Genomic DNA, 23,338 nt, shown 5'->3' with positions numbered 1-23,338 from the left:
CAGGGGCTCTAAGGGGTAAGACAAAGCCTCGTTAACACGTCAATGGTCTTTTAAAGACCTGTGAAGTACTCGGGTGCGGCTGGCAGCTGAAAAACTGTTTGTGTGTGCGCCCGGGAATCTATCCCAGCCAGAGCTACACACACGAAGGGGGAGGTGGTAGTGGTGAGAGCAGGGGGGTCGGGGACGGAGAGTCGTAGCCCTTTAGCCCTAAGCGTGTTGCGCGCCTGGACTGCCAGAGGCGACCCTGTGTTTTTACGTGAGTCAGCCCCCTGCTGCAAGATGCTCGAGGGATCGGCTATGTGAGCGCTCATCATAGGTGAATGCGCGCTCGGGGTGAAAGAGATGGGCGCGCGCGCACGCGCGTTCGAGGGAACACTGCTCCTAAACTGCGATGCCAGAAGTACCAGAATCAAAGCTTCTAGGTGCTTGCTGTATCCCAGGGGAGTGGATTCTGCCCTATGAATGTTCAGTGTTGAGCACCGCGGCTCTTAACGTGTGCTTGTGGCTTTGTCCTGCACCCTCAGCTACTTCGTGTCGGCCACTAGACACAGCAAGCGCCCCTCATATGCATTTGGTTGCAATCCAAGCTGGCCTTGGTGAATTATTGTCTTGCCTGGGCTCCGCTTTGTCTGCCTCCCTCGCAGTGGCCTCGGCTTGCTGGGTCCGGCTTCTTAGGGGCTTGGAGGAAGGCTTGTGGCTGCTCCTCCGGCTTGCATGTGTGCGCCTCACCCCATAGCTGACCCCACCAAAATATGGAGAGAGAGTGTGTGTTGCTGTTAGGCTAAGACTAATCGGAGCACCCAAAGCCCCCACGCTCATGAGTTTGATGTAAGTTCTAGGAGCGCCCAAAGGCTCGCATCAGACTTATAGCGCTTAGCATTGCTACATATTGTAGTCTAACTTTGAAACCTTTTAGTGTGTAGCTCTGTCCTATAAAATTGAAAAGGTGCCAGTAAGCAGCCAGAGGTGCTAGGCTGAGCTGTGACAACGTCCGCCATCACTGTAAACTTAGGAAAGAGGCCATTGGCCTAAATTCGGATGGGCTTGTGCATTCCGCACGGTCTGGTGTGGGAGCCTGTAGAGATGTGCTTGGGTGAACACACAGCTCCTCCTCTGCCCTCATGGTGGGTTCTTTGGCCTCTGCTACAATGTGTCAGGCTGCTGACGTCAGTGGGTACCTCGTCTTTCTAGCTCTGTGCCTGATGCGCAGCACCTACAGGATGCAAGCCCGAGTCTGCCTTACTGGATGGACAGTTGACTCTGACCTGCTGGTCACCGCAGAGGTACACTCGAACACCAAGTGTCAGACTCTTGGTTGGGGGGCGGGGGTTATAGGCAATCAAAGGCCCGCGAGGGAACGCCGTCCCACCCCCTCATTACCAGGTGGCGTCGTTGTTGTAGGAGACACTGTACCCGGGGTCAAACCAACAGGCCACGAGCTCATCGATCCCCTTTGTGGTCAGTCCCTTGCAGCTTCTTCACCCGGAACCGCGTCCTCCTCCGCTGGAAGGTGCTTCCAGGGTGGCTTTGTAGGAAAAGGGGAAGTCAGTTGGTCTTGCCCGACTAGGGTCCTTCGATTTATTTCAAATGTGCGACAACGTTTCAAAGTATTAAGAAGTAAAACTGTTGCGCTTAACAATTATGTGCTTGAAAGTAACACATAAATGTAACGGAGACTACACAGCGAGTGTTGTTACTGAATGAGGCTACTTTTTGGGTTGCTTCGTACGAGGAAGACACATTCACTGACGGTGAAGAGAGCCAGTTTGGAGCGGCTCGGCACGCGTGGCGTCTCTGGGGGTGGAAACAAAATGTGTTTGACATTTGAATAGACCAAAGGGCGAAGAGGGCGGACAAAGTCCTCCTCTGTGTGTATTTGTTATACATGTTTTTGAAAACATGAGGTTGGTGGTACAGCAAAACCTGCCTCTGGCCTAACCTAAAAAAATGCAATCCACTGGGACCAAATGCTTAAGTAAAATCGGGTGCGACATGTAGACTCGTGAGGTGGGGGCGAAGGCAGCTACATTAAAGTGGTGGTTGGGTGATTTGAGAACAGACCTCTTGCACACTGGTGAATGTGAGGCACCTTAGTGTGTGTGGTGTAATCGGAGCACATGCGGACTTGGAAGTGTGTTTGTGGGGAGGGCGAGGGTTATGCCTCTGGGTAATGTTGCTAAACATCCAGCCTTCCGGGGATAGTGACTGGACTTTTATGCCTGATCATGGGCCCGTCACACGCGCTATCGATGGAACTTCGCTTGTCAAAGCCTGGGAGTGTCCGTTTCGCATTCCATTACCTGTTTTTAGCTCTTACACTGTTTCTGAACAGGAACAATGTTGAGTCAGTCCCCCATCCTCGGAATGAGTGAATATGGATAATCGCATACACGTTTCCGGGGAGACACGTTCGAACAATGAAAAAGGTACGGGTAGGAAAAACTTGAGCCATCCATCGCCCCCTAAGCACTTCTGGGTAGTTTTCAACTTAAGCACTTTGTACCAAAGTGGACGGGAGGGCAACTCTGCAGCGAAACAAAGCCGGTCCACCCTGGCCCCCTGCCCAGGCCCTCTCTAAGTGCCTTCCATGCTGGGAAGGTCGGGCTCCTGGCTTCTAAGGCATTGCAGTGGCAATGCCATGACTCTGAAGTGAACTCATTTACATACTGGGTGGACTTCTAAAAGCCTGAAGTGACTCTCCTTGTGTGCCAGCATTGGACATTACCCGTCACAATTAAGGGGCATTAAGACCTGTGTCAGGAAATAATACAGCCATCCATATCTTGGTAACTGCTTCCTGTGTGTGTGTGTGTGTGTGTGTGTGTCCGTCCGTGTGTCCAGCGCCGACGTTGGACCCACTCACCAGTTTCAGTTTATTTATTATTTTTACTATTGTGGTGACCTGAGCTACGGAATATTTTCAACCAAATAAAAATAACTTCTATCGAACTGGCTTTAAAGCCATGTAGAATATTCAGTATATATGTTTAAATCAGTTCTCTTTCATCTTCTCTGCCATCCCGGGCTCTGCCCTCCTTTGCATTTAATTCAAAATTCCGTCCATCTGTTGCCAGAGCACAATCTTCGGAAAAGAAGCAATCAAACATTTCTCCCCCTCCCCCCTCTCCGTTCAAGAGATCTGAGTTAAATCCATTTTTATTAATTCTAGACATCGTGGTGTACCGTGGAAGAAGTAACAATAAATCCATGTATTGCCGACAAGCATTGGCACAGTCTTGTTTTTCCCCACATTATTTTAATATTGTAGTGTTAGACTTCAAGCGCTGCGGCCATTCTGGGAGGTCACCTGCCTTTGAGTGAACTTGGGTTTTCAAGAACTTGAAGGTTTTCGGTTCTGTTTACGTCTCTGGAGAGATGTATATGTATTATATATAATGGGCTAGTCTTGGAATCTGCCACGTGTGTTGCAGACTGGCCGCTTTATTAGGTCGAGGACCTAAAGGCTGCGCTTGCGCAGTCTGGGGTCAGAGAATTAATGTTTATTTATAGGGCTGTAGAACCCGCCTCCCTGCCCCGTCTCTCCTCCATTGGCTCTCAAAACATCACTACCTCACTCTCACTACCTCACCCTCTAGCTCACAACTTCACTCTCTCTCTCTCTCTCTCTCTCTCTCTCTCTCTCTCTACCTTACTACCTCATCACTCTCTATCTCACTACCTCACTCTTTCTATCTCACTAACTCACTTTCACTACCTCTCTCTCTCTATCTCACTACATCACAACATCACTCTAGGCTTATATCTCACTACCTCACATCCCTCTCCCTCACTACCTCACTCTCTATCTACCTCACTCACTCTCACTACCTCACTCTCTCTATTTCAATACCTCACTCTCTCTTATCATTACCTCACTCTCTCTGCTAATGCAATAGGTATCACATATGCAAAAAAAGCTAATTCCAATAGAAATGACAATGCCATTTATTTAGGGATACAAAAAAGATAAAACAATAATGAGCAATACCAATAGCTCTACCTATAATATTGCCAAGACCATTGCATTGTAAATGCTTGTTTTTTATTACTTGTACTACTGCTAGGATATTTATTCTGGCACTTCTCACCTTTCTAGGTTGGCACTTGGTTGGGGGGGAGGGAGGGGCTTTTGAGAGGGGGTGGCATCAATGCTTGTATTGAGGGTCTGAACACGTCTTGGTTAGGGGGGTAATGGGGAGGGAGGTGCTTGTGAGAGGGGGTGGCATCAATGTTTGTATTGAGGGTCTGAAACCGTCGTCCCCTGTGGTATCCGACCCCTGGGATAGATCTTGTGCTTCCTTCATGGGAATAAACAATGCCATAATTAATAAATACATTAAGTGCAGCAGTAGTAAAAAAAACTAAATGAATGTACAAATAGATATGTAACCCACAAATTTTACAATATTGGATACATTCAACATAATGTATCGCCATACACAAATTAGTGAAGGGGCTACACATTCCAGCTAATTCTATTTAATACACATTACAAATTGATCAAAAAGCTGAAAGCAATACATATGTCTGCTGCAATTGATAATGTAAATGTGCCTATGCCAGTCATATATAGAAATAAAACAGCATAGATGACCAATGTAACTGCAAATTAATGAATACCCACTAAATACAAAGCTGCAGTGGGGGTTGAGTAGAGGTTCAGGAAGAGATGGACTTAAGATTTTTAAAGCCAGACCGGTCATTGAAAATTAACATATGAGGCATAAATGATAGGAGATAGGGGAGAAACAACGCTGTTATTCAAGGGCCAATACAGATCTTCCCCTAAGCTAAGACCAGTGGGTTTTAAAGTATATAAGGTTACCATTAGTCTTCCATTTGTTGTGGTTTTAATTCTCGATCACTGTCCCTCAAATGTCTTCTCTGTAGATCTAAACCAACATTTAAGATGTTTAGCATTAGAATCCTAACTTAGTATATAGCTGGATATTTTTCATCACACTTTCTAATTGTCTATACATGCTTCTATTTGTTCTAGTGCTCTTATTTTATCCCTGTATATTGCATACCATAAGAGCACCTAATCTCACACGTAAGTACTTAGTTGATATTATGTGAAAGTGCTTGCCATTTTTGCCTTTTACTTGTTTACCTCTATTAATTCACTTGGTAGTAATATAATACATTCACTGTCAATATTCTCTGCCCTCAAGAATGCAATTGCAGGCTTGAATGTATGAGATACTTTAGCCTCATAGCAATGGAGCATTTGCTTTCTCTTCAAAGACAGGTTTTCTGGTAATTGGCTTGGATTTTTCAATTGTTTAACATTGGTTGGCTTCATTGTCACTCAGTTGCTTCTTTTTTTGTGGTAATGTGCCATAGGCTTAATTTCTCTTCGTGTTTGTCCCTGGAGAGTGGCCACATAACTTGTGTACTTTCACAAATTTTAAGGCGCTTCTTGTTTCTTTGTTTAAACATTCTACCAAGTGTATTTTTCAGCTGGCGTGCTGATCTGCTTTTCCATGTTCCTTCCTCCACTCATCTGTGTTGCTTTTTCTGGACCTCCCTCGCTAGTCTGTGTTGGCTTGCCCCCATCTTGCCCTCCCTTGTCTTTTGCGTGCCCCTGGCCAGTCCTCACTAGTTTACCCGCCCTACTACTGTCCATGTTGCCCACATTAAACAACAAGCATTTACAATGCAACGGTCTCACCTTTGAAAAAGTTAGAGCTATTGGAATTGTAAATGACAAAAAAAATGTTTGTTGGTTTTGAAAAAAGATGAATGGCACTGTCATTTACAATGCCAATAGCTTAATCTCTCGCAAATGCCACACACAACCCGACTCAGTCTCACACACATACATACCTGCAGAGCCACACACACACACACCTACATACACACACAGAGCCACATGCACAGACCCCCCCCCCCCCCCTCCCCCCCCCCCCTCCTTGTCGGGACGCACCCTCCAGGGCCAGCATGGACGGGAAGTCCTTGCAGTTGGAGATGCCAGTGGAGTCGGTGATGCAGGTCTTCCACAAGTTGGACCAGAAGGTGGCCGTGGTGATGACCGTGTGTCTATGCTAGACACCTTCCAGTAGTCGGTGGGCAGCGTGGAGCAGACCAGCACCCAGCCCAACAGGGCCAGCGGGAAGGCCACAATCTCCCCCGCCGTGCTGGCCATGGTCACCAGCGAGGGTCACAGGGCACAGGTGTCAGAGCTGAGGGCACAGGTGAGGTCAGAGGGCACAGGGGTAAGAGCTGAGGGCAGAGGGGTGAGAGCTGAGGACACAGGTAAGAGCTGAGGGCACAGGAGTCAGAAGTGAGGGCCTAGGAAGAGCTGACGCCCACACTTACCGGGCTGCTTTGGCGGGGGCTCCTCGTCGTTCCCGCGCTACTCCTCGAGGCGGCGGCTCCCTTCTCTGGCTGCGGGGCTCTACCCTTTACTCTGGGAGCCTCGCGGCTCTCGTGGCAGGACTGCGCTCTCTCCTCTCACTCCCCGGGGCTTTCCCACGCTCTTGGGAGCCCGTGGGGAGGTGGGGTTCGCAGCGGCAGTATCTCTCCAGACACGGCAGCTTCCAGAGGCGGCGGGGTGGGCTCCAAGCCTCTTCCTTATGTCCCGCAGTCCCGCCCTCTGCCTGCCTGACTTCAGGTTCGGGGGGCGGGGGCAAACAAGGGGTAGGCACCCTCTCTAATATAAATATAAACCGATGCCTTACCTTAATCACAAAAAAAGGAGCATACATACCGGGCAAGACGGAAGACTGAGACAACAGCCACGAGCCAAGCACGACAGTACGCGGAGACGACAGGCACAAAGACGACAGCCATGCACGACGATAAAGGAAACGACAGGACACTGGGTTACCTGCTCGCAAAAGAATCAGCAACAGAAATCGCGCAGCCCATCCGTGCAACAGACACGTTCCAAATGACAAAAGCATGGCTTGAAAAAACCAAAAAAAAACAAACGCCCACCGCCCCATGGCGGTAAAAAGGGGGCGGTGCTAAAAAACACACAAACGCCCACGAATCCACTCCAACAATGATTGGCATTATTCTCTTCCAATGGCTAGCCTCTATTTATGGAGCTAGCCAATGGAAGAGAGAGGTGGGTTCAACCCCACTACTGTTAAAACAAAATTTTTCGAGCTGCGCGACACTGCTGCGCAGTGTACGCCAGTCGAGACCTAAAAGAGCTATGACACGGTCAGCACTTGGTTAGTCGTAGCACTTACCTCCACACACCCTCACTGTTGCTTTTCATCCCACCAGCAATTAAACGGCAAACCTTAATGACATTTCTAGTGTTGCATCTTAGCAGACTTTTTTTGATTTAGCTTTCAGCAGTGCTGCTGTACAACCTGGTTAAAAGACAATATAGGCGAGACCTATTGGCTTTGCCAGTGTTAAAGATCCTATCGCTATTAAGAAATGCCCGTTTTGTTTGTGTTCTACAACTAACATTTGAATGCCTTGTAGATCATCTGACTTCCATGTTAGTCTTGCTTTGATCTGCTGATATGCCCGTGCTAGCATGTTTGAGTAAAGAAGAGCTGTCTTTCGGGTCCCCTTCCAATCTGGCCTACCAACTTATTTTTGGTGTAACCTCTATTTATGAACCTCAACTCAGTCTCATCAGCCCCTTCCCTATACTGAGCCTCGGTGCATTTTTTTGTTTTAGCTCAGGTGAACACCTAGGGTATGGCCTTAATGGTACTGCAGAAAGAACAATTGATTGACAGAATTTGAACAATGTCGAACATTCACCCAGTACAGAGATCTGGGTCTAATTTTTTTTTTGCTCCCCATGCCATTCCAGTGTAAACCTAGACATATGCAAATCAGTCTTTACCATGCTCCCCATGGGAACAGTCCAGCTCGCACTGCCAGGCCAGATCCTCCCTGAACTTGAAACGAGCATCCTGGGACCGGTTTTGGGTTTTCACCTCATCTGCCAGTCTAGCTGGTCTCCAATGGCATGGAGAGCACGGACCCACGACTGGGCACACCTGTCCCACTCGGGGTGAAACATGCAAAGACTGCATGTATGGCAGAATTAGAAGCAGTTTCCTTCTGGCAAAAAAACGGTTATTCATTTAGTCACCTTTACTTTTAGATCCAAAAACTAGGCTCTGCTATGGTATGTGTAAGTTTTAGGACCCGGGGGCATTATTATCCTAATAAAATCAGAAATTCCTGTGTTCCAGACCATGTGATCAAAAGGTAATCTGTAAATCTGAGCCATAATTCTATACAATCCTTATACTTCTGAAAAACTTGAGAACCAAACCGATGTGAACTCAAAATAGCCCATCATAAGAGTGGCATAAAAGGATGTTTAGCTTGGATTTAATCAGGGCCTTATGGCTAAGGTACATGTATTTCAATAAAGTGGAGTATTTTTCCCAAGGATTCAAAATTCTCCCATGGAGGAGGTAAGGACAGCTTTGGTCGCCTTCAAATCTTAAAGCTGGTTGGAGTCCTTGTAAATGCAAAATTAGACTGACTTGACCAGCAGTGGTTTAGGTTCCTTAACTGACATCAAGGTTCCATCGCAACAAGAGACCATGCCTGAGGTCGTCAGAAGTTACTTTTTGGTCGGGCAAATCGTTTTAGAAAGTTGGTGGACCGCCATCAGTTTGTGGCCAGGCATTTTACCGAACCTGGATCCTGAGTGATGTTGCCGGCACCCGATTAGCATGATGGAATTAAAGCAAGCTTGTTGTTGGGATAAGGACGTTAGCTTGCTCCCTTATTGCAAGATTTTATTTACTTCAGCACTGTGCCTGTAGACCTGGCATCCTACAACCATGATCACAAATGTGTGGTTAATAGCCGAGCGATTTCAAATCGGGTCCTTGAGCCCTCCATAATAGACCTGTAGAGGTCGTTCAGTACAGAGACCACTGTGTATTTGCTGTGGCTGGGATCAAACCACTTTTGAAGTGAAAAAATGGGCTGTTTTTCAAACCTCGCTCCTAGGTAAACCTCTGAAGTATTATTGTAAGCTATGGGGAAACCATTTTTAGGGCTTTGAGACGGATTTAAAGGTTCCACCAAACTATAGTTTTGCAAAAAAAGGAATACATAATATACATAGAGGGACGTTGGTCAGAATGCTTTATCCATTGGTATGTTACAAGATGAGGCATTGAGTCAGCCGACGTAATGTATTGGCTCTTGTGAGTTATCGCACAAAGCTTGTGCACCTTGTTCACGTCATCTTAAAAATGTTTCCTTTCACTTTGGTAACACAGCTCTTTCAAAGTGCGGATTTCATTTTATTTCTGTTCTTTAAAGAAAAAGTTGTTGTTTAGGCTTCTTGCACTTTAGAATACCCAATTAATGTTTTTCCCCTCACTTTTATACACACTTTGAAAGGGCAACTTTAAAGAGGCGATAGAAAGTAAATCGCCACAGGGACGTTAGACTTATAAATCGCTAGTAAGACATCCATATCAGTGTTTTTTAAAAATGTTTATATGGTGGCCAGCTTTAGGGGTTACATTTTTTCTACTTTTACAACTCATGCTTCGATTTAAAAAAAAGTTGTATTACAATACCATTAGCATGCAAATCCCTGACCTGTTGGCTTTGACAATGCTTAAAACAGATGGGATCAAGGCTACTGTGAGACGACGATAATAACTCCTTTTCAAGCCAGTTTATTTGGGAAGACTAGCATATTGTGCCTAGTTTGTTAATCCTATTCGCACCCCCCAATTTAAGGTCAAGCGTGGGCCGAACACATTTGCCATGCAATAAGTCTCACATTTGCAAGTTTATTGGCATTGTAAAGGACAATGTCTTTTATTAATCTGTTTTAAAAACACTTAAATAAAAGGCATTGTTTTTTCAATGCCAATAGCTCAAACTCTCGTAAATGTGAGACCTATTGCATTGCAAATACTGGTTTCTTAATCTACTGTTGATTCTTGTATATTGGAGCTTTTTTTTTGTCCCCACCTCTGTATCGTATCTGCCATTCCTGTCCCGTTAGTGATCGTCGCGCCCCGCTCTCTGTGCTCCTTTTGTATTTCCTTCTATCCTCGCAGTTATCCTCTGTGTGTGCCCTCTCCTCCAGTCCTCTGTTGGCGCTCTCCTCCCATTCTGGTCTAACTTGTGTAGCTCCTCCCTTTTTCCGTAGCTGTCCTGTCTTCCATTGCCTGCTCTCTTCTTCCGTCAACGGCCCCACCCCTTCACCCCCTGCCGCCCCTTCATTGCGCAATAGCTTTCTCTTTCAGACATTGGTTTTCCCGCGCCCCCTTTTTGCCTGAAATACACCGCCTTCTTGAGACTGCTGTGACCCACTATCGCGCGACATTGATCTTTTGTCCCTTGCTTTTTCGGTCGACCCTTCATTTCGCTACACCCTCGTGTATGCCATAAGCGCCGTTTCCTCCCTCCCCACCCCCTCCCAGGCATGTGTACTTCGTGGTTGGTGCGCGACGGCTGAACGCAGGGTTTTCTCCGGACCTGTCACTCCGGGATAGGCCAGTGTTATGACACGTTCCCAAGAGCAGGGGGCGGTGCTCGTGGATCAGGCGTCTCCTCTGTAGGAGAGCATGGCTCCGGATCGGCTGGCTCCCGCAGACTGTCCGCAGTCCGGTAAGAACTGCTCTTCTGTTCTGAGGCTTCGTTGAGTGGGCTCCCGTATCACGGGCGTGGCTGAGGGGGGCTTCCGTCCCCCACGACGTATTCCGTAGCATGAGTAATGTGCTCGAAACGATAACTGGCAACATGTCACCTGGTGCTAGCAGGGCGAAGAGCTTTCACCGATTGAAGTGTGCGCATTTAGCATAACTCTTTTCATGACCGGCAACGTAACAGCGAGATGAAAGTATGATTCTATTACTTGCTTTTTTTCTGTAGTGTAGCCTGGCTTGTATTGAAGCATGGACTACTGGGACACGCTTATCGGATTCTGTGAACTGTAGAATGGCTTAGCACTTGTAAATAAACATGTTTGGTATTTCATTGGCATAGTTAATATTCTTTCGGCATCCTGCTCCTTGAGGGCTTGTGGCACTTTAATCTGAACTCATGTGTCACCCTCCCGTTTCGTAGATTTTCATGTCTGGTGTAAGTAGACTTGGGCATCAACATACTGGCACGCACCGGCATAATATCTCATGTTGCCGTTTTGTCCTCTTTGGGGCCATAAACTGCGGTGGCATGAAGAATGCACATCCTCTAAGCAACTAGTTGCTCGTCCTAGTTTAGGATAGACTCGATCTTAAAAAAAAAATAGCTTGTATATAGTTGTGAATCCTTTTTCAGATCTGTAAAATTAGTTCCCTCAAACCACTTCAGTGCTGCCCCAAAAATATAGTTTTTACAAGTACTCTCACAGTTTGTGCATCCTCTAGACAGTCTTATCAATGTTAAGATATTGAAAGATTGGGAGTTCCCTCCCCAGGGTTCTAGGAGTATCCCAGGGTAGGAAATAGAGCCGGGAGTAAAGCGGTGTACATTCAAGCACTCCTAATGTTGAGCCAGGGCATCCATGCCTTGGTGTCTACAGTGGATTGATTGGCGTTGGTTCAAGGCACTTGTTGTCACTCTTATTATGCTATTCTTTTCGATGCCGTGGCATACGGTACTAACTCGGCTCCCAAATTTTTGTAGAATAGCTGGGTCTGCCAGGCCCCTGTGTCAAGTGGTTTCAACAAATGTACAATAACACCGCTTCCCCGCCCCAATCGGTTAATACAGTTTACGATTCAGAGAAACTGGGGTACTCTGCGTAAAGGTCTGTCATTGCACTGCAGCCTGGCAGTGCCACACTGTTGCACGTGGTCACATTGATAAAGTGCAACGCCTACAGGTGAGGGAATTTGAATATCAATTAGGTTCACTGAAGGATCATAAACAGATGGTGGTCGCTGTTCATCTTGTTTTTCTGGTTTACTTGAAAGTATGGCAGACATTCAACCTCTTCTCTGTGGTGCTGTCTGTTGCTGTGCACAGTTTCTGCACAAATTGATTTATTACTTACTGCCAGAGCCTTTCTTCTCGGTATGTGGCAGGAGGCCCCCCACACAATACCACTCAGTGCCACGTAATTATATGCTACATAATTGCACTGCTCTCAATGCAACATACACCCCAAATATCACTCAGTGCCACATAATTACATGCCACATAATTACTCTACTAAAAGCAACATACACTCCCCATAATACCACTCAGTACCACATTACATGCCACATAATTACACTCCACTCAATCCAACATAAATACACTCCACATAATACCCCTCAGTGCCAAATAATTACACGCCACATACCTACTCTACGCATCATAAATATACTCCACATAATACCACAGTGCCACAATTATATGCTACATAAATACACTGCACTCAATGCAACATACACCAAATACTCAGTGCCACATAATTACACGCCACATAATTACTCTACTGAATGCAAAATACACTCCACACAATACCACTCAGTGCCACATAAATATATGCTACATAATTAAACGGCACTCAATGCAACATACACTCCAAATACCACTCAGTGCCACATGATTACACACGACATAATTACTCTACTGAATGCAACATACACTGCTTTCAATGCCACATAACTATATGCTACATAATTACACTACACTCAATGCAACATACACTCCTAATACCACCAAGTGCCACATAATTACTCTACTGAATGCAACAAACTCCACACAATACCACTCGGTGCCACATAATTACACTGCACTCAATGCAACATACACTCCAAATACCACTCAGTGCCACATAATTATTTGCTATATAATTACACTGCTCTCAATGCAACATACACTCCAAATACCACTCAGTGCCACATAATTACTTACCAAATAATTACTCTACTGAATGCAACATACACTCCACACAATACTCAGTGCCACATAATTACATGCCACATAATTGCACTCTACTCAATGCAACTTAAATACACTCCATATAATACCACTCAGTGCCACATAATTACACGCCACATAATTACTCTACTGAAAGCAACATACACTCCCCATAATACCACTCAGTACCACATAATTATATGCTACATTATTCCACTCCACTCAATCCAACATAAATGCACTCCATATAATACCACTCAGTGCCACATAATTACACACCACATAATTCCACTCAATGCAACATACACTCCACAAAATGCCACTCAGTGCCACATAATGATATGTTAAATAATTACACTGCACTCAATGCAACATACACTCCAAATACCACTCAGTGCCACATAATTAACGTCACGATTACACTCCATTCAATGCAACATAGAACTCCACATACCACTCAGTGCCATACAATTACACAAGACCTACAACCAGAAAGATTCAACATAGGACATCAGGTTGAGGATCAGAGGCTCCTGCTCCAACGGGAGCAAATATGGGTGTATCGCCTTAGGAGCCATGTGGTGGGACTCAACGATGATATCCCTTGGCAGTCTTTGAGCAGATAACAGAGACTTACAATTACAACTTTGTACATCAACACGTTCCTACCTGTACATAGTAGTAGTATCAGGGATTCCTTTACTTAGAACAAGGTGATACTTTTTACATCTAGAGTTCCTATCCCTTCTAGTACTGGACACAGCAGGAGGATCAGGGATTCTTTCTCTTTTACTTAGAACAAGGTGACACTATTTACATCTAGAGTTCCTATTCCTTCTAGTAGTATCAATTCACACACTTACTAAGAATTGATATATTCTCTAGTCATCTATTCTAGAGGGTACTACAGTCTCTTTTCTGTTAGCCGATATGGCAGCAGGATGGCTATATTTTATCATCCAGTATGAGGGGAATATGTACAGACTTGGGAAACGGTGAGGGGTCCCACTATGAAAGTGATGGATATATGGTCTTTGGGGGAGATTGCCGATGTGACCCAGTGCAACAAGCCCCTAGCAGAATACTCGGAACATCACTCACGGCACATGCCAGTAACCATCTTTGAGACTTTAGTTTTTGCTTTTGTCTTTTCTGTAACACTCAGGGACTCCGTGTATTTTTGGTAATCCGAGTCCGTTCTTGATATAAAAAAGACAGATAGGTGGCTAGAACCGACAAAGCTAGTCGATCCGCCCCTCTAAACCACATCTCCCGTGTTCCCGAGCACCCGGTATGAAAAGAGCGTGCCGCGTCATCACGCTGATGGCGTGATCACGTGGGACGCGAACCTGAGGAAATGGCTTTAATAATCTTCCCCCGATACCGCGCTCACTACCTCCGCGGTGTTACGGAACACAGGCTATCAGGAGACGGTGCGCCTACGGAACAGTAAGGAGGGGGCACAAAGGGTGACAAGAGGGGCTGGTGATTGGAGGAGGTACCCGAGGATGGCACTGAAGCGCTTGTCATTTGGAGGGCGTACTAGACCTTCGGTGCACCTCGGTAGATGGGTTAACTAAAGGTAACTCTCCCACCCCCATTATCCATTACACAGGTTGTGTTCTATGGCCATCTACCTGCCGAACACCAGTTCGGGTTTATGGACCACATAAACTCGGTGAGTAAACATGACAGGAGCTGAACTTGCACGTGAACTATGCCAGACTCTTTTTCTTTCTTTTTGCGAGTTACTGGGATTTGTGTGCTGTTGTAGGTGTGTGTGGGGGACCCTCGTGCCTCTAGAGAGAGAGGGGGGCCCTGTTGTTGCATGGAAGCACACGGTGTATGGAGGTTGAAAAACCTAACCTCAACGGACAATTAGTGCGGGATGCTGAAAAATAAATAGACAGGGAAGGAATCATTCAGGAATCTATTTATCAATTTCTTAGTGTCACGTCCGTGAACACTTAATTCAATAAGGCGACCAGAGGGTTTCACAAGAAACACTAGCAGTTGTATCAAAAAATATAATCTTTTTAATATTTTCTTTTGGTATATAAATAACCAGTTTTTAGACAATCAAAGTCTGGCAACAAAAGTACTACCAATCGGTACAACAAAGTGATTTTGTAGTACAACAACACCTTCAGCAGAATAATGTGGATACAAACAAAAGACCACATATAAATCAAATATACACAGTACAATTCACACATTAAGTTTTAAATGAATTGGACGTTATATTGCGTGACAGGTGTTAGGCGTCGACGTTTCGGTCCTTGTCGGTCACAAAGATCCATAGGACCATCTTCAGGACAACAGAGTTGCACAGGAGAATCTAATAATAAAACATATATATATACATATATGTACATGAAAACCCTAAGGTACAAGGAGTTGTATACTCAGCTCAAAAAAACAATAAAGTGACAAGACAAGTGCCACATCACTTAACTACATGCACAAAACCAACATGACTACATGCACACACCCAAATGCACCCAAGAAGCCAAAAGTGCAAAATTGCTGACCAAAACACGCGAGAGTGACCAATCATCACACCACTAAGTAGTGAAAGTGGGCGTAATCTGCCAGTGGTAAGCCGAGAATCAGGACAAAGCAAGCCCAGTGACGCCCTATATATCATTCAAAAAGTAGGTACAAGGTATAAGCACTGTATGATACTCACGTCGATCATACGCCAGATAGGTCGTTCTAAAAAGTAACATTGTAATGTAAGTAATCTGACTGGTGCCTTCTCTTCTAAGCTTGCAAAAATAGACACCCGTACACCGAAACACCCAAACGTAATGTAAAAGCCAACTTACAAGTCTCATAGGCCACCTGATGCCCTGTAAATATTTAAACAAAGGGGACATGCTAGTCAAGATGTACATGAGGCCCGGTGTCGAGAAAACCAAAGTAATCACAGTAGGGTAGGGTCTTGGGGCTGTAGGTACTTACTAGTACGAGTCTACTGCTGCGGCTCAACAGTCCGTGTCTTAGCAATCAATCAGAGCAACAATCTGCTCGAGAGCATTTCCCGACTAAAGACGCCAAGAACCGGTGACGTCATACCGCTCCGAAACGTGGCGGCCATCTTAGAACGGTAAAATTACATACAGTAAAGCGTGTAAATGACTGATCAAACGATGAAACAAAAACAAAAAACAAAGGAAACAGAATAGTATTCAATGTTCCTAGAGCGATATACGAAATTTAGACTTAGAACTCGCTCGAAAGGAAAATCCAGAAGGAAAATCCATCAAGTCTGAACAAGACTGATACATAAGTGACACACAGCCGTGTGTATAAGTAAGGACTCAGCAAATCTACAGAGACTATAGTAACTACTGAAAAGTCAGCGAAGAGTAGCCAGAGTATGCCATTCTATTAAAGAATTAAGGCCATTTTCCACAGTGTTACAGAGCCAGATCAATTTATTCTCTCTTTGAGCCAGTATTTTATCAACATTGGGTCTTCTCCTTGTACCTTTTACAACGTCGATCACATACCATTTCATATCCTCTGGTTTGTGTGACATGCTGGTGTAGTGTTCTACCAAAGGAGCAGTACTGACATTGCACCTAATGCGCGACTGATGTTGTGAGATGCGTTTCCTAATCTCCTGTGTTGTCTTACCAATATAGTTCAGGGCACACGGGCATTGGATGCAATAGATCACGTTTTTCGTCAGGCAGTTGGAGTGATGTTTCAACATAAGTTGTTCCATTTATACAGTAGGTTTTTATTGCCTGAGTGGTGTCGCAAGCTGTACATCCACCACACGGAAAGTGTCCCACAATGGGTGCTAAGCCCCATAGATTGGTTAAGGTGTTCATCTTTGGTTCAACATAAGCTTTGACCAGGTGATCACGAAGATTTTTTCCCCTTTTAAATGCAAATCTGGGAATAGGTTTTTGAGGTTCTGCTTTTTTGATCAAATGCCAATTGCGTCTGATAATATTGGTGATTTGTGTAGACTCTGTACCAAATGTTAAAACACATGTGATAGGTTGATTCTTTTCTGGAAGAGTTATTTCAGAGAAGCCAAGGTGTTGCAAGAGAAATTGGTGATGCGTTCATATCCTTATCGATTGGTCAAGCACGCGATGAAACGTGCCTGGTATTACGATCGACAGGCCTTATTGCAGACAAACCGATTAACTCAGGATATCACAGAAAAGAATCAACCTATCACATGTGTTTTAACATTTGGTACAGAGTCTACACAAATCACCAATATTATCAGACGCAATTGGCATTTGATCAAAAAAGCAGAACCTCAATTACCTATTCCCAGATTTGCATTTAAAAGGGGAAAAAATCTTCGTGATCACCTGGTCAAAGCTTATGTTGAACCAAAGATGAACACCTTAACCAATCTATGGGGCTTAGCACCCATTGTGGGACACTTTCCGTGTGGTGGATGTACAGCTTGCGACACCACTCAGGCAATAAAAACCTACTGTATAAATGGGAAACAACTTATGTTGAAACATCACTCCAACTGCCTGACGAAAAACGTGATCTATTGCATCCAATGCCCGTGTGCCCTGAACTATATTGGTAAGACAACACAGGAGATTAGGAAACGCATCTCACAACATCAGTCGCGCATTAGGTGCAATGTCAGTACTGCTCCTTTGGTAGAACACTACACCAGCATGTCACACAAACCAGAGGATATGAAATGGTATGTGATCGACGTTGTAAAAGGTACAAGGAGAAGACCCAATGTTGATAAAATACTGGCTCAAAGAGAGAATAAATTGATCTGGCTCTAACACTGTGGAAAATGGCCTTAATTCTTTAATAGAATGGCATACTCTGGCTACTCTTCGCTGACTTTTCAGTAGTTACTATAGTCTCTGTAGATTTGCTGAGTCCTTACTTATACACACGGCTGTGTGTCACTTATGTATCAGTCTTGTTCAGACTTGATGGATTTTCCTTCTGGATTTTCCTTTCGAGCGAGTTCTAAGTCTAAATTTCGTATATCGCTCTAGGAACATTGAATACTATTCTGTTTCCTTTGTTTTTTGTTTTTGTTTCATCGTTTGATCAGTCATTTACACGCTTTACTGTATGTAATTTTACCGTTCTAAGATGGCCGCCACGTTTCGGAGCGGTATGACGTCACCGGTTCTTGGCGTCTTTAGTCGGGAAATGCTCTCGAGCAGATTGTTGCTCTGATTGATTGCTAAGACACGGACTGTTGAGCCGCAGCAGTAGACTCGTACTAGTAAGTACCTACAGCCCCAAGACCCTACCCTACTGTGATTACTTTGGTTTTCTCGACACCGGGCCTCATGTACATCTTGACTAGCATGTCCCCTTTGTTTAAATATTTACAGGGCATCAGGTGGCCTATGAGACTTGTAAGTTGGCTTTTACATTACGTTTGGGTGTTTCGGTGTACGGGTGTCTATTTTTGCAAGCTTAGAAGAGAAGGCACCAGTCAGATTAATTACATTACAATGTTACTTTTTAGAACGACCTATCTGGCGTATGATCGACGTGAGTATCATACAGTGCTTATACCTTGTACCTACTTTTTGAATGATATATAGGGCGTCACTGGGCTTGCTTTGTCCTGATTCTCGGCTTACCACTGGCAGATTACGCCCACTTTCACTACTTAGTGGTGTGATGATTGGTCACTCTCGCGTGTTTTGGTCAGCAATTTTGCACTTTTGGCTTCTTGGGTGCATTTGGGTGTGTGCATGTAGTCATGTTGGTTTTGTGCATGTAGTTAAGTGATGTGGCACTTGTCTTGTCACTTTATTGTTTTTTTGAGCTGAGTATACAACTCCTTGTACCTTAGGGTTTTCATGTACATATATGTATATATATATATGTTTTATTATTAGATTCTCCTGTGCAACTCTGTTGTCCTGAAGATGGTCCTATGGATCTTTGTGACCGACAAGGACCGAAACGTCGACGCCTAACACCTGTCACGCAATATAACGTCCAATTCATTTAAAACTTAATGTGTGAATTGTACTGTGTATATTTGATTTATATGTGGTCTTTTGTTTGTATCCACATTATTCTGCTGAAGGTGTTGTTGTACTACAAAATCACTTTGTTGTACCGATTGGTAGTACTTTTGTTGCCAGACTTTGATTGTCTAAAAAACTGGTTATTTATATACCAAAAGAAAATATTAAAAAGATTATATTTTTTGATACAACTGCTAGTGTTTCTTGTGAAACCCTCTGGTCGCCTTATTGAATTAAGTGTTCACAGACGTGACACTAAGAAATTGATAAATAGATTCCTGAATGATTCCTTCCAGGACATTTAGCTTATCTTGTTAACTTAACCCAGTCCCGGGGGGATTATTGGGTGGCTCTGTTCTAATACGAAAAATAAATAGGGCATGTTCCCAGGAATAGGCAGCTAACTATGATTAGATACTATAGTAGTTTGCCTAACCAGTACTGATTTGAGAGGCTTAATTTGAGGGGGCTTGATAATTGTAGATGGGAAAAAGAGTATAGGGGCTTAAGTAAGGGTCTCTATCATCACCCTTTGTGTTTCTACAGTGAATGAAGTCCCACACCACTGGGACCAGTCTCCACACAACGTTGCAAGGGTACGGATCTAGTGGACCTGCCCATCCCTTGGGATCCATCGTCCGAATTACGGGAGGACCCAGAGTGGCACTGATTGCGACAGTCCTGAAGAAGACCGAATTGACCCTTAGAGGCACATAGTTACCGGTCGAAACATGTTGACTTTAGCAGTGGTAGGAGGGAAGCCTTGAGATTCCTAAATTTCTCCTTAAGGCATTTCCCATCCCTTACTTATCTTTTAATCCTGATAGGGGTACCAAGGAAAGTTGAATAAAAATACTTGTTTGGTTGGCACCCCTAATCAGTTTTAAGCACGTCCTTTGTGCTGCACTTTTGGTCGCACTTACAGTTTTGGTCACTGGGTGTTTGCACGGCTTTCACCGCAATTTATGTTGTGTTGTCCTATGTTGAATCTTTCTGGTTGTATGTCTTGTTAAGTGGAATTTATTATTTTTCCCCCTCCCTTATGCTCCGTCCTGTGTGGGTACACCAGGGCGTATTGTAAGCAGGCCCAATGATGAAGCATGTCACATACTTCGGTATGTGAGTGAGGGCAGTTTTTCCAAACAGAGCGATTTGCCTGCTTGGGATATTCATGTTTGTCTTCTTGTGTTTGGCTTGGGTGTTCTACTCTACTCACCCCCTTCGTGTGTGTACATTCGTTATTCATGGAGGTCAGGGGTGGTAGAGTCTAAACTTTTAGGACCCTCACCCCTTCTCTGTGTTGAATATAATTACACGCCACATACTTACTCAATGCAACATAAATACACTCCACATAATAACAGTGCCACATAATTATATGCTACATATTAACATTGCACTCAATGCAACATACATTCTTAATACCACTCAGTGCCACATAATTACACGAAACATAATTACACCCTACCGAATGCAACATACACTCCACATAATACCACTCAGTGCCACATCACACCACATATTTACTCTACTCAATGCAACATAACTACACTGCATTCAAGCAACATACACTCCAGATATCACTCAGTGACACATAATTACACACCACATAATTACTTTACTCCATGTAACATAAATACACAACATAATACCAGTCAGTACCACATAATCACACGTCACAATTACACTGTATTCAATGCAACATAAATACACTCCACATAATACCACTATGTGAAAGGTAAACACCACATAATTACTCTACTGAATACAACATGTTTGTATGTTAGCCACGTGTTTGGCGATATGAATTTGTTGCCTTAGTTCTGCCAACACCATTGTTAATGAGCGTTTCATTGGATTTGCAATGTGTTTTTATCTGAAAATTACATGTCTAATAAATTAATACTTTTTTGAATTAGGCTGAAATATAGGCTTCTTTCTTTCTTTGTCTTTTTCTCCTCTTTGTTTATTTGAATGACAATTTTGTAGTTTCAATGTGTAGTTTGCTCTTGAAATTGTGTACCCGAACCTTCTGTTTGGTGTTACTTAATTAGCTGCAACATCATGATGGGGTTATCTTTTAACCTCAAAATCAGTGGCACAGCCAGTCCTAAATTGACAAGTGTTCATGTTTAAACTTTTTACTCTTTTTGTCTCCATTCTACTCCATGCTTCACCCACTCTTTTACTGTAATCTTTCGAATCCTCATGCAAGGGACTGCAATTTCCTTCGTTTCTCATGTATAAGTGGGTCATCTGAACCTCTTCAAAAACAAGTACAAAAGCAATATCCATCAGAAGCAGTTTATTAGTACCTAATGCATTTCGGGCCTCGAGTGCCCTTTGTCAGAGGTAACTTGATGAGATCTCTCAATCCACCAACAAATCTCCAATCTATGGAGATTTGTTGGTGGATTCGTATCACAAACGTATAAGAAATCATATATAGAGCGCAACACTGTCATTTTTAGGTCTCGCCTGAGCCAGCGCATGCGCTGCAAGACATGTAGGGGCTTTAAAAAGGGCTACCACAAGCTGCTTTGGCTGGCCTAGCGCTTGTGTTCACGCGCACGCGTGCAACCTCCAGCTTTCAGCGCCCGATCAGGCGCCATCTGTCTTTACTCTCACTTGATTGCTTTCACGCTCTTCCCTGTTGCTCTGCTTTCACTTTCGCACGCCACCAATGCTGGTTACAACTGACTGTGGTCAGCACGGGCAGGAGCTGGCCCACTTAAAGCCCTTTTTCTGTCACCTCATTTTGTCTGCAATAAAACGCACTACTGACAAGGTTGGATTATTTACGAGCTTCTGAGTTTACGCCACATACTTACACATGCACTTTTAGTTTTCGACTTTTACTGTAAGTGTAATTACTCACACTCTGCAGAAAGCTCAGCTCTACACTGGAAGAAAGTTGCGCGTTTGTGACATAATTCGTATTCTTAGAAACAACCAATCGGAAACATCTGTCTGTCAGCCAATCCTAGTCTGAGCTGCCCGAGGGCGCAGCTTTGGGAAAAATACTAGACTCTGCGAGAAGCTCCTCGATTCTAAAACGGCCGCTAGCTTAGCTTTCATATGTTGACCACATTCTCCTCTCTACCATACTAGAGTAGAAGGTACTTGATTACTCTACACTCAAAAAGATGGTATCCGTAGGAGAATAAGTATGTGTGTGTGTATGTGTATGTATATGTATATATATATATATATATATATATATATATATATATATATACACACATATAAATAACGCAGCATTTTTACCTATGCACCCGTTGAAGTAAATGAAAAAATGTAGCGTAAGCAACATAAAACATTTATACATCAGCTAAGAATGTTTAATACAATTGTAAAATAGTAGGAAACTATTTTGCTTTTACGTGGCTGTCTGGCTTGGCTTACCGACATTTTTAATCATGGCCCCCCAGAATTGCATGTTGCTGGAGCGAGTTTTTAAATACCATTAGCAGAATAAAGGATAGTCCTTTTATTTTGCCGACAGTTATCGCGGAAACCGAAGACAAAAAAAACGATGGAGACCTGAAGGTATTATTTACTCAGCAGGTGTTTTGCATGGATCTTCCCATTGTGCTGGGGTGGTATCTCCCGTACGAGTGGGATTTGGGGGTGTATGGGAAGAAGGGTATGTGCAGGAGGACACTAGTAGCGATTCTTTGAGTAATCCGCATGGCGTCCTTTACTAGTTGGGAGGGTGATCGGCACATACTCAAACTGATGCTTTGAACCATTGTATTTAGAATGCGCATCAACAATCTCACTAGATCATATGAGTATTGATTGATTGCATTTGTTGTGAAACTCCATCACTATGCTCACATTCCGTGTCCTCCACTATTAAAGTGCACTCACTTGTTTCTGTATTGGATAGCGTGCCACAGGGGTCCACAAAAGTCACACGGTTAAGAAATACTCCTCTGTAGTACAGGCAGCGTTCCTAGATTAGAGGAATGCAACTCTGTGCGTAGGGTGTTATACTTTTAAACATTTTCACAAGACTATTACCTTTCAGTGGTTCCCTCGGTAAAGGGGCAGCTGGTATTGATCTATGATGCGAATTGTAATTTCAACGCTGATTTACGTGTGCCTTTCTCCGAAATGTTATAGGTCTTGAATTAAAAGAATAAATTAGTTGGGTCTTCAGGGTAGTAGACAATCAGACACTGGGAAGCTTAAGTACAGCGGGTGTATGTAGCCTTTAGTCCACAGCCGTTACTACGCATGACCTTTACCCCCCCAGTCTTAACATGCAGGCTTTTTACCTTTGCCACATGGTACTTTACTCCAAAGGTATGTATATGTATTTGTGTTTATTTATGTATATACAAAATACATATATACATTACTTTTTTTTAATGTAAAGGTGCAGGTAAAGAGGTATAATTGATCTAAGGGTTTAGGAGGGTAGAAATAAGGGCGTTTTTAGGGTTATGGGGTGGGTAAGAAGTAAACCGATGTAAGGTGGATTTAAGAGGAAAAAAATATTTGGG

At 44.0% G+C, this 23,338-nt stretch overlaps 1 protein-coding gene across 3 annotated transcripts in view; it reads left to right on the top strand.

Moving 5' to 3' along the window:
* The window catches only part of LARP1 (La ribonucleoprotein 1, translational regulator), a 773,488-nt gene that overhangs the window by 121,280 nt on the left and 628,870 nt on the right, over positions 1-23,338 (top strand). Inside the window, exon 1 of one of the 3 annotated variants that reach the window (XM_086931252.1) lies at positions 10,511-10,575. The exons of the other annotated variants lie outside the window; for them this stretch is intronic. Coding sequence (XP_086787378.1) covers positions 10,533-10,575 — 43 coding nt within the window. The 5' untranslated portion in view covers positions 10,511-10,532. Of the gene's footprint in view, positions 1-10,510; positions 10,576-23,338 lie in introns of those variants that run through there. 3 annotated transcript variants of the gene reach the window in all.

This window comes from Lissotriton vulgaris, chromosome 7 (genome assembly GCF_964263255.1).
Source record: "Lissotriton vulgaris chromosome 7, aLisVul1.2, whole genome shotgun sequence".
Classification (NCBI taxonomy): domain Eukaryota; kingdom Metazoa; phylum Chordata; class Amphibia; order Caudata; family Salamandridae; genus Lissotriton; species Lissotriton vulgaris.
Note: the sequence above shows the minus strand (reverse complement) of the source record. Positions and strands in the feature narration are given on the sequence as shown.